The 13208-nt window shown below is 36.9% G+C and overlaps 1 protein-coding gene across 1 annotated transcript; it reads left to right on the forward strand.

The window, feature by feature from the left end:
- Window positions 1-413: 413 nt before the first annotated feature.
- si:ch211-199g17.2 (uncharacterized) lies at window positions 414-12832 on the forward strand. Its single transcript, XM_051671399.1, has 14 exons — window positions 414-465; window positions 1133-1167; window positions 1261-1332; window positions 1417-1550; window positions 1816-1929; window positions 2079-2136; window positions 2493-2570; window positions 2709-3524; window positions 3642-3806; window positions 4622-4764; window positions 7545-7661; window positions 9416-9473; window positions 9590-9655; window positions 11026-12832. The coding sequence occupies exons 2-14, from the start codon at window positions 1143-1145 to the stop codon at window positions 11721-11723; spliced, it is 2544 nt and encodes an 847-aa protein (XP_051527359.1). The 5' UTR covers window positions 414-465; window positions 1133-1142; the 3' UTR covers window positions 11724-12832.
- The last annotated feature ends 376 nt before the right edge of the window (window positions 12833-13208 follow it).

A 13208-nucleotide genomic window follows, 5' to 3' on the forward strand; every position in this document is an offset into this window, starting at 1 on the left:
ACACACACACAATATATGTGTGTGTGATATATATATATATATATATATATATATATATATATATATATATATATATATACTGTATATACAACTATTTTTTTAAACTATTGTGTCCATCAGCGTGTCTAAGGGTTATTGACCTTTTGATGCCTTAAATGACCTTGACATAAATGCTTTATTTAATTATTAATCATATTTATAAAATCTTTTTTTTTTATTATTTGCTCTGAGAAGTCTAGAAAAGTTGCGTTTCTCCATTACGTTTCATTTCCAGAGTTTATGAATATTCACGACGCTATTGTGACGTTTTATGAATATATTCATGACGCTATGGAGACGTATTCATGAATATTCACATAAAACACCTCAAAAAAAAAAAAAAAAAAAAAAAAAAAAAAAAAAAAACCCCGCAGAAGACAGACAAACGTGTATTCACTTCAGCTCTTACTAAAAAATTAAGTACAGGTAGGCAAACAGATTTTTATTTATACCCTTTGTTAAACCAATTCTTAATCAGTTTCTTTTGGGTTTTTTTCTAACGTTCTTCAGTTTGAGCGTTTATTAGATGTAATTGATATGCTAATCGCATGTGCCTGGACGAACGGTACCATTACAAACGATAAGACTTCATTCATGATAGTCATATTACTAACAAACATGTCACTTTTAAAAAGTTAATGATGTTTTTCCTCTTATGATGAAAATGTAATGATTGTACGTCGAAAATTGGCGGTCGTGTTGGATTTATAGCTCGTGTTGTAGCTGGATTCAGCCTCGTCAAACAAGTAAACTTAAAAGGTATGAGTAGTAGTATGCTAGAGACATAGACTGAATTTGAATCTACACTTATTTAATTACTGAGTTCACCTGCCATTTTATGAGCGTTGAGTTGAAAGTATTGATATATTACGAGGATTAGTGAGAAGTGAAAGTTTTGACGTGTAACAGTTCGCATGTAAGCTTTCCCTAACTCATAAATATACTTCGTCATTTATGGATTTAGCTAAACTTGTAAATTTACATCAGCTAGTAGCCTCTCTCTCTCACTCTCTCTCTCTCTCTCTCTCACTCTCTCTCTCTCTCTCTCTCTCTCTCTCTCGTTGTTTCTTTGGATTTTCTGTTCTCTTTCCAGCAGCCAAATCATGTTCTCTGCAAGCAGCCAAGCAGGTTTGCACTGTCACGTTTTAAAGCACAAATACACTTCTGCAGTAAAATGATGTCATTGTGTCCTACTGGCCCACTCGATTGATTGTATTCCAGGTTGCAACAGCCGCCTCTACAATGCCATACGTTCATATCTGCACAATCAAAACAGAGCACAGCCCATCATTGGTAAGAAAGATTCCGACATCTAGAATTTAGTCCCTGGATTAAAGATATCACATAACATCTCTTATTTATGTTTGACCACTTCAGGCCTTAACTCAATAACAGAGATGTGGATTTACAATCAGCCTGCAGTGTACTTTTGCGATGTCTGCTTTCTGAGAATAAGCAAGGTAGACATTAGAAACCACATCATGGGCAGCCTTCACCGATACAATTACATAGTAAGTTACTGTTTTTCTTCTTTTAAAAGATCTTCAACTTGAGATGACTGTTACATATGTTCATAAACAGAAAGCTCCATAACCTGGTCTGGTCAGATGCAGGAGACATTCAAAATGTGCATGGATGGGTCCTCCAGGCACAGGGCTGAGAAACACTGCTCTAAAAATTGACTGGGAGATTAATTATCTTTCTATTGTTGCATCCAGTAAATTCTGAGAATTTAAAATATTATTTTGGTTTTGGCTTTGTCCATTTTCTTAACAGAAATCTCATCATGCTCATGGGTGGAGATCCTATATCGATCTCACTCTTTTGGCTCGCCCTCTCATGGATCTCGCAAAAACCTTAGAACAGAGGGAGGGAACAGGTGATGTACAGGTAAAAAGACAATGTTTTTTTGTTTTGTTAAAACAACTAGAAAATATAAAAGTTATGTTAAATATTAAAATGCCCTTAAAGTGACATGTCTACATTTACTTTAAATGTTTAGTAGTTCTCCCATCTAATCTTGTACTTTCTCTGATAAGGTTTTATGTGTGGATGAAGTCATCTACAGGGAGATGACATCATGTCCTGTCCCTGCTGGTCTGTATTATATTTCCAATTGTTTTGTTACACCTTCATAGTGCCACAAATCTCTGGAGTTACATTTACTTCAGAAGTATATGTCTGTTTATTTTGTTTAATATTATTTAGAGCCTTTTGAAACAGCAGTTTGGGGTAATGTGGTGTAGTTGAGCATTGCAATGTATTGTACATCTCTGGTTTTATTTTTAAATTTAACTATATTTTCACTTGTACAAGTTTGTGATGTCTCCATGTGAAATGCTGGAGGAAATTAAGCAGTGTATGGAAATATGGCTATTTATAGGCATTCTAATGAATAGTTTTTAACTTATCTACTTATTAACTTACACATTCTCTTTCCTCCAATATCTCAGCTTTTGCTAAACTGAAGAGTATGAAGAATCAACAAAACCCCAATGTGCTTCAGTCTCTTGTTCATAACCCAGTTAAAGGTATGCATGCTCCCATTAATTATAAATATTAAATATGGCTTTAGTTATTCCAGTTATTTTTAGAAATATTAGACTGTGGTAATAAGATTTCAAAATGTATTTCATATTTTTTAATGCATCTGTGTTTTTCTGTAAAAGGTAATGAAACCAATGTTCAAGCGCTGCAAAAGTTTGAAAACAGACATGAGATAACACAACCCCCAACCTTGGAAAGTTTAACCCCAACACAGTGTGTACCTACAACTCCACTGAGGTCAAAGTGTTCAAGTATAATAGAGTCTCTGTCTCAACCTCTGAATCCCACACCAGCTCCATCACCTCCAAGAACCCCAAGTCCTGTCCGACAGTTATCCTTTTCTCAGGAGGAATCTACACCCCAAAATCGAGTGGATTCTCATGTTACAGCTGGAATGCTTAATCTAGAAAGTTTACTGGCTCCAACTTTCAGTCAACACACAAATCAGTATCAGCCTGGAATCCATGACAGAAACCAGAGTTCACAAAGATGTATGATGCCATCTGAAACTAGGAGTCCACACATCTCAGGAAACATCTGTGTTGTTAGACCACCAAGACACAGGACCCTCATCAGAATTGCTTGCCAGAATGACACTGCACATTTAAGTGAAGAAGATGGGAATGGAGTCATGCATTCATTACAACTAGCCACAACCATTGATCCATACAAAGCCCAGCTGCGAACATCACCTCTTACTGTTAGCCACACGGTGCCAGAGATAATCCAGAATCTGACCATCAGGCAAGAACTTTTCAGAAATGAGAGTTTATCTGATAGCCAAGAGCCTACCAGTGCCTTGCAACTAGCCAGAGTTGTTGAGCCGATCATAACGCCAAGGATTACAGAAGCGTTGGAACCAGCTTTCACACATGAATCAAATCAGTTCCTTGATCCAGACTTTCAGGAACCAATCAGCACTGGCTGGGAAGCAAATGGTAGTGTACATGTAGCACTCTCTAGTTGAGTTTTGAATACGAAGACATGCTCTTCATGAGCGAATAATTTAATGTATAAATAATTATATTTGGTGTTTGTATCATTCTCATTTACAGTAACAGTGGAGGCTCAATCACAGAGTCTTGCTGAAGAAAACATCACTCTGTCTTCACAAAACTCAATTCTCCAGTCCCCATCTACTCAGTCTCAAACCCCTTCTGCTCAAATTCAGTCCTCAGAAGACTCTCCAGAAAACTACACTGGAAGAAAGCCTCTTATCGGTGAGTGTATAACTATATGATCTTAGTCCCATTGAAATCAAGGATAATGAATTGCATGAATTAACATAGTTAAAGATAATGTGTATTTGTTTGAATGTTAACATACCTTCTATCCCAGTTTAATATGTGGAGACAACTATAAGTAAATTATTCATAGGTTGGTTTCCCCGATAAGTCTAAACACTGCCTCTGTGGCGCTTTTAAATATTGATCTGCGACCCGTCGGTTAAACAAACAACAACATTGGCTAAACCAGTGACGTGAGTTTGGGGTGGTAATATCTGTTAGTTTGACCAATGAAAGACAGAGGGTGTATTCTAAAATCTGTTTGAAAACAAAGTTTATTTTTGCAATTCTGTTTGGTGATGCTAGTGTAAAAAAATTGAACACTTCAAATTTAATTTAGGGCAAAAGAAGAGGCATCTTTGATTCTTGACGGAAAGGAAAACGAGGCTGTGAGGGATAGACTTACCATCTCTTCAATAACATGCACTGCAAGCTATCAAAAAAGCTCCTAGACCACATGTAATTTTCCACAACTCGTTGTCTGGAGTTTTATTGTGTACTGAAATTTCGTGGAAAGATATTTTTTCAATGTTTCGTCAGCGAAACGATCCAAAAACACTTTAAACAACTGTTCAACCCATTGAAGAGATTATACGTCTATCCCTCATAGCCTTGCTGTCGTTCATGTCAGAAATCTAAGATGGCGCTGCTGTGAATAAGGTCTATAATCACTTTATAGAAAACATCAAAGATGATGCACTCATTCAGATTCACTGTACATAACTTTGTGTGAGCATGTTTGTCTTCAGGTCTACAGGCTGTTATTAAGTGCCAGAGTGTGGATGGAGATCCTCCTCCTTGCTTTTACCTGTGTCAGCTGTGTTCAGTGAAATTGAAGAAAAAGAAAATTATCAGTCACCTGACTGGCTGTCTACACCAGCGTATCTACCTAGTGAGTGATTATAATGCCTCCTTTAACTCTTGAAACTTTAAACTTTTGCACCAGTCAAATACTTAAAGGTTCTTTAAGCGATTTACCAACTACCTGACAAATAGGGCTGGGTATTGATGCAGATTTCCCGATTCGATTCCGATTCACATACTCTTGATTGGATTCGATTCTGATTTCGGTATCTATTCATATGGGTATATTTCAGTTATAATGTACCTTTTGCTTACATATGAAAGAAATTCTCTCCCAGCTAATGTTGTTAATTATACAGGGGACTTTCTTACTAGGTACAAATTTATTTTACTAAATATATTTTATAAACTTTTTATAAAATAATTTTGGTCACATTTTAGATTTTTAAAAATGAACAAATCCATTAATTCAGTCAATAAATATGATATTATTTTACATATATTATTTTTTGTTACATGTTTTTTGTTTAATTATATAATTTGTTCTATTTACAGGTTGTACATTGATATGTACATTTGATCTGTTGAACATGTGCTAAAAACCGGTACTGCCTCTTTAAGAAAACCTTCTCTTTAAGGCATTTCTGTAAAAGCATCTGTAAATGAGCGCATGTTAATGAGAGAGGACTCGAATGGCTTTACCTCATCTGTGCTTTACATGATTGGAATTAAATGTTTATTTTTTGTTTCCCCTTGGATTTTTTTCAGCAGTGGTGCTGTTGTGCGCGCGTCCGCAAGCCTGCAACGCCAGACCCTTATTAGTGGTGTGTATTGGGCGAAGAATAGCTTAAAACTGGGGTGTCAAACTCAATTTCAGCCTGGGCCACATTAGGGTTTATTTGTGCCCTAAAAGGGCCCGTTGAAATGTGGCACCAGCACCTGCTTTGGTAGCACCCATGAAATTACCAATAATATTACATGTTATGTGCATTGAAAGGCACATTTGACAGTACAGTATTGATTTTGAGGTTGGGATGCAGATAAAAATTCTGATATTAACAACAGTAAAATCTGTGGAAAAAATGAGCACCTAATTTTTATATGGCTAAATTGAAATATTCTGACAGTGTGACTAAGTTGGGTCTTCTTTACAGATTCCTTTCATCAGATTCATATTGATTAATCTACAGTCATCTATTGGAATTTCTGAAGGCAAACAAAACAACTTATATTTTCCTAGAATCAGAGAGCATTACAAGAGAACACATTTTAAACAGCTGGAAAACTAATAGCTTGGTCCATAATAATTATGAAAATTTATCATAGTTCTTCCATAGTATCCATAGTTTTAACAATGATATTTGTAATATGTAGATGGTAACCGTAGGCAAAACCTTGCATGACTCCTCATTACCATGATTAGTAACTATGGTTTCTATATAAAGAACTCTGGCATTTTTATAATGAAAAACAGCAGTCTAAATAAATGTGGAAATTTTTCTGCCACAACTACCATAATTAATACAGTTAGTGTTACTAAAGTATCCATGGTACATTTTTGTAAGTGTTGTGATTTGAGAATTGAGAAGTATCAGTGTCATTTAGAATGTGGGGGCTGTTTGTTTTAAACTAGTTTCATCACCAAGACATAAGAGTTTTGCAACAAACAATTCAAATGAGTTTCGCAGTCTCTGCCACGCATCTCACTGGTTCACAAGTGCATTTTAAAATAGTCTGCGGTTGAGGCCACTCCGTGAATTACCGCACCTGCTATGCGCTTGTGCTGCTTTATCCATGATAGAGCTGTGTTGATAATTGACCCATGTAGTGCTGTTTCATTGCGCTTTTGAAGCGAGCAAAATACACTCCAAAACATACAGATGACAGGGGAAGGCTCACTAATATTCATTAGGAAAGCGCTAACTGATTGTTCAGTGAAATGTTGCGATCCCCTGCCATCCTACGTTTCAGAAATGAGCTTGCGGGCCACAAGAACTGAAGCGAGTTTGACGAGTGGTATCCGGTGATGTCACTGTGAGTATGAGCGTGTATTTGTGTATGTGTGGTGGGGTCTCTTTCACAGTGTACAAAGTGCATAGCTGACTGGGGCTGGCAAGCGTTATGTTGCATCAAGAATATTAAATGAACCATGTGAAATCCCAAGAGCGGCACTCATAATTCGAAAATCCCAAGAGTGCTGCTGCAAAATGCATATAGGTAAAACCCTGGGGTATTAAAAGAGATTATTAAATGAAAAATGGGTCACATGGATCTCGTCTTTGGAGACACACACATTACACAGAACAACTTTTACTCTCAACATGCAGTGAAAGGATCTCGCTGCTGAATACTCCACCATTATACTAAACAATTACTGGAGAGTTAAATCTAAACATTTACCAGCCAGTTGCTAAATATATACATTTTGTCGTATAGCATAAAATTTGGTTGCGAATTCGAGCGATTTCCTCTCATTGTAGTGTAGGGTTGCACATAGAGTAAAAGATTGATATTGAGATTGTTCAAATGAAGATCGCAGTGCGTCGGAAAATCAATTTTTTACCCACCCCTACTGACAAATATCGCTAAAATAGACATGCTGAAAACTCAAACCTGTCACTTTGACGGCCTTAGACCCTCTGTAAACAGCAAAAAATAAAAATAAAAAAGTCAGGGGGCCGCCCACACTTAATTAACCAAACAGAAAACTAACCAAATCAGAAACGCTCTTTGAAACATTTTGCATGCTCCGGTTTGCTGACATCTGGGTATATTTGGCATGTCTTTGGAGTTCATTACCATTGAATTATTCAAACTGGCACCAGATTTGTAGTTTACTACTCATGTGAACAATCTTTATGTTGGCAGAAAGTTCTCCATCCACAGCTCTTGCCTAACAAAAAGCATAAACAGTGCAAAATAAATGAGATGCTGGAGAATATTGCCATACAGCTGGAGAAAGAGGATGGGAGAGGACAAATAAAGGTACTTCCTATAGAATTAGCTGTCCCAGTTAAACTCCACTGTATCATAATACAGTTGAAGTCCGAAGTTTACATACACTTAGGTTGAAGTCATTAAAATAATTTTTTACCACTCCACAGATTTAATATTAGCAAACTATAGTTTTGGCAAGTCGTTTAGAACATCTACTTTGTGCATGACACGAGTAATTTTTCCAACAATTGTTTACAGACAGATTGTTTCAGTTTTAATTGACTATCACAATTCTAGTGGGTCAGAAGTTTATATACACTAAGTTAACTTTGACTTTAAGCAGCTTGGAAAATTCCAGAAAATGATGTCAATCCTTTAGACAATTAGCCAATTAGCTTTTGATAGGAGGTGTACTGAATTGGAGGTGTACCTGTGGAGGTATATTAAGGCCTACCTTCAAACTCAGTGCCTCTTTGCTTGACATGGGAAAATCAAAAAAATTGTGGACCTCCACAAGTCGGGTTCATCCTTGGAAGGAATTTCCAAACACATGAAGATGCCACGTTCATCTGTACAAACAATAGTATGCAAGTATAAACACCATGGGACCACGCAGCCATCATACCACTCCGGAAGGAGATGCATTCTGTCTCCTAGAGATGAACGTAGTTTGGTGCGAAAAGTGCAAATCAATCCTAGGACAACAGCAAAGGACCTTGTGAAGATGCTGGAGGAAACAAGTAGACAAGTATCTATATCCACAGTAAAATGAGTCCTATATCGGCATAACCTGAAAGGCTGCTCAGCCAGGAAGAAGCCAGTGCTCCAAAACTGCCATAAAAAAGCCAGACTACATTTAGCAAGTGCACATTGGGACAAAGATCTTTCTTTTTGGAGAAATTTCCTCTGGTTTGATGAAACAAAAATGGAACATTTTGGCCATAATGACCATCGTTATGTTTGGAGGAAAAAGGGTGAGGCTTGAGAGCCGAAGAACACCATCCCAACTGTGAAGCATTGGGGTGGCAGCATCATGTTGTGGGGGTGATTTCCTGTAGGAGGGACTGGTGCACTTCACAAAATAGATGGTATCATGAGGAAGGAAAATTATGTGGATATATTGAAGCAGCATCTCAAGACATCAGCCATGACGTTAAAGCTCGGTCGCAAATGGGTTTTCCAAATGGACAATGACCCCAAGCATACCTCCAAAGTTGTGGCAAAATGGCTTAAGGACAACAAAGTCAAGGTTTTGGAGTGGCCATCACAAAGCCTTGACCTCAGCCTGACAGAAAACTTGGGGGCAGAACTGAAAAAGCATGTGCGAGCAAGGAGGCCTACAAACCTGACTCCGTTACACCAGTTCTGTCTGGAGGAATGGGCCAACATTCCAGCAACTTATTGTGAGAAGCTTGTGGAAGGCTACCCAAAACGTTTGACCCAAGTTAAACAATTTAATGGCAATGCTACCAAATACTAACAAATTGTGTGTAAACTTGTGACCCACTGGGAATGTGATGAAAGAAATAAAAGCTGAAATAAATCATTCTCTCTACTATTATTCTGACATTTCACATCCTTAAAATAAAGTAGTCATCCTAACTGAGCTAAGACAGGGAATGTTTTCTACGATTAAATGTCAGGAATTGTGAAATGTATTTGGCTAAGGTGTATGTAAAACGTCTGACTTCAACTGTATGACCTAATGTGATTTTCACAGTCTGAGGTCATTTGGGAGTTGTATGATTGTGTCTGAAACATGCTATTCCAGAGCTGTTTGGTAACTTCATGTTGTTCTGTAGGTGATGAGGTTGTCTGCATGTCTCTTTAGTGTAGTACTACAGAGGGATTATCATTGGTGTAAGTACAGCAGATGAAAGCACCAAAGGGGAGGACTAAGGGAGGACTAAGTCTTAACCCATGTCTTATAATATTTCTCATCTCTTTATTATATCTGTCATGACTTTACCACGAAGGTATGAAGATTTTGAACTGTGGAGCCAATGTGGGGTCTTTCACTGGAGGAACAGACAAAACCACTGGTGAGCCTACCTATATACAGTGCCCACAAAAAGTATTTGGATACTTGGGTAACCCTATAATAAAAGTATGATTTCCATTGCATTGGAAACAAAATATCAAATGAAATGGCATCTGAAAGCAAATTATGCTGTCAAAATGAACTTTTCTTTTTCACTGAAAGATATAGCTGAAATAAGTGTTCTGAGATATATCGACGGTGACAGCGCTAGACTGTGTAAACGGCAAACAAAAATGTGACCGCTGGCCGTGGACACATTCTTTGATCAGCCAATCAGAAGACTTTGTGCCTGTCAATCATTTTGCACATTCTCATAGTGTAGTAGTTAAAGGGAAACATTCATGTTAAATGTCATACTCAGATTCATAACAGTTGTCAGCTGAGGGCGCTATTTTGCTACTGTTGTGTTTGACAACCGTGAGAGGGGGCACTGCTCGGTGACAATCTTAAGGAGCCCCTTAGAGGACAGGGCGGTTTTTTCTGAAATAGTTTTGCGTTCCCTCGCAAATATTTATATATTTATATTTATCGTGGTTTTTGCTATAGTAACCATATTTTAACCTTGATATTCGTAGTAAAACCATAGTAATAATACAGGAAATTGAAAACTAATGGTAATAAAAATAATAATTTTGTGGTTATGGTTTTACTACCAATACCATGATATTTGTAGTAAAACCATGGTAACCACAAGAATTACCATAATCTATAGTAAAACCATGGTTACTATATGGATATCAGTATACTGTATTAAAATCATGGTTTCCGCCAAATAACACAAAACAAATCATAGTTGGCCTACAACAGTCATGGTTACTACAATGTTACTATAGAAAATGTATTTCTGCAAAAGCTATGGTTACTACAGTCTACAATATTACTATAGTAAAACCATAGTTAAACTATGGTATTTGTAGTAAAACCATAACCACTAAAATTATTTTTGTACTATGAATATCATTGTTATAATATGGTTACTGTAATAAAACTATGGTAAATTTATTGCAAGGGAACGCAAAACAAAAAGATTCCTGCCCTGTCCTCTAAGGGGTTCCGTATGATCCTCGCTGTCTTTTGGAGGGCGGTGTTTTGTTCCAGAACGACGAAAATCATTTGCAGCACCTTAAACTATGTTTTACTATTTTGTGTCTTCATTTTGAGCTGTGTATCTATTGTTTTGTCATTTTAAAATGTTTTCAGCGATCTTGCTTTAAAAAAATGGCACTTGCCTTGATATTTTGTTATATAAAACACTCATACATTATTAAGTGTGGCTTAAGTGTCCAGATACTTTTTGAGTCCACTTTTTTGTTAAATCTCTTTATGTTGGGCGTCACAGACAGATATTAACAGATACTTCTGTTTCTAAAGGTCCTAATAAAGCTCTTAAACGCCCAGCAGAGTCTATACTGTCCCCCGTTCATAATGATGGAACTCCACTCCTAACCCATCAAAGGTCCAGAAAGAAGAAGAAAGGTTGTGCTAAGAAAGTAATGTGTGCTAACACAGTAAAGGAGCCTGTGTTTAAAGTAAGCCTGTCACTACAGGAGGGGCCCGTTGTCATTGAGAGAATGCCTCTAAGACACACAGCCACTGTGGCACCTGAGATTGAGCACCAAAGCCCCAAGTCCACATACACCGAGAATGATCTAGGGAATAACACGCATACTGAAGTTCAGGGATGCCAACACATGGGATGTGACCCCTACGAGTACTGGAATACACAGCATGATGGAAACATGCTCGCACAGGCAAACATACCCACGCTGACCTATACTCACACAGAGGTAATCTCACACATAGATGGTCGAATGTATGAGGATCAGGTCATGAGACCGTCTCAGTATGCATACACAGGACAATGTGACCATGCACAAGACATTCCAGTGGTCGAACCTTCTCGCAGACATAAGAACTATGGTTCACTGGAGGAGGTGGTCTCTGTTTCATGTGCTGACTGGCCAGTGCAGGACTGGTCCTTCAATAACAGTGAATGGGTCCTGCAGAGACAAAACACTGGAGACAGTACAATTTATCACCCTGAGTTTGCAAGTTACACGCAGTACTGATGATAATGTGTATTCCAGTAGCAAAATACTGTCAGAGTTTGATTTTCAAAAGATGCTGGCATAGAAAAGCTACAACATTTTTTTTTAATCAGGATTTGATCCGAACAGAATTTATTACTTTCAAACCAGCAAAACTCGTACAGTCGATAAAAAATTAAACGAGACTAAACCATTACTGAATCAAAATTATTTAATCCAATCCACTGAAATGCATATTTTGAGATAAAAAAAAACCCCAACGGTTTAATGTTCATCATTTTGTTCAAATTGGATTTTTCATCAGTTCACTGTTTCATTAGTTAACATTTATTAATTTTAAAAAACATTCTCCTTCATAAAGACTTGATAATTTTTTGCATGACTATAGCTGAAAATCTGCCTCAGCTGTGTTGTATCAATTATTTCGATAATATTCAAAGCCAACATTGCTGTATGGCAGTTCACAGATACAGGTGTTCTCTATGTTACGTGTTGTGTAACCAGTGAATATATATCTGTTAACTTCCAAACAGTAACCCTGACTTTGAATCTGTATTTAATGACATAGATCTTTTTTTCTGGTACACCGTTTCATAATATAAACAAGCTGTTTATTGTCATTGATAATAAGCAAGTGTACTGTATATGGTCATTGCCTTGGTTATTCATGTAAAATTCATGGTTATTCATGTAAAAATATTAATGCATGCATAAGAACTCATGAATGTAAAATGGCATGGATCTGGTTTGGATTACAACAATCCCCTATAAAATTAGTACTTTTGTAGACTGTTGTAGTACTGTATTTGGGGAGACAGCAGCGGTGTTGAATGTTCAGTTTTGTTTTTGCTTCTTTTTTTAATCCAATACAGGGCATGTGTCCCCACCAAAGAAGCACAATGCATTAGCATTACTTTGTTTTGTACACTTGGTTTCTTTTCACTTAGCTACACAATTCATTATATAATATTGGTGATATGCCAAAATAAGTTTTATTAGTTTAATTTTATTGTATTATTGAAAGTTGAATAACTTTAGGTCTTGTGAATCAGCCAGGAATATTTTGGCAGCATTTCTCAATTTTTGTCATGGCTATCAGAATTGAATTTTAAGTTCAGTTTATCTAAGGTGTTAATATCAAATTCTTTGCATTGTAACTGAATTACTAATCAAAGTAAATTACTATTGCTTCAATAAAATGTTTGGTCTAGAAAACCAGTAATTTGTATTGTGTAATACTGTACTGTAAATTTGGTTGAGCACGGACAGTTATTTTATCATGTTGGCTACACTAGTCTTTAAAAGGCTGCGCGGGTACAGACACGTCTTAAAGGAATACTCCAGGTTCAAAACAAGTTAAGCTCAATCGACAGCATTTGTGGAAAAATGTTAATTACCACAAAAAAAAATTTCGTCTCGTCCCTTTTATTTAAAAATAAAGTGACAGTGAGGCACTTACAATGGAAGTGAATGGGGCCAATTTTTGGAGGGTTTAAGGGCAGAAAT

Source organism: Myxocyprinus asiaticus, chromosome 34 (assembly GCF_019703515.2).
Source record: "Myxocyprinus asiaticus isolate MX2 ecotype Aquarium Trade chromosome 34, UBuf_Myxa_2, whole genome shotgun sequence".
NCBI classification, from domain to species: Eukaryota; Metazoa; Chordata; class Actinopteri; order Cypriniformes; family Catostomidae; genus Myxocyprinus; species Myxocyprinus asiaticus.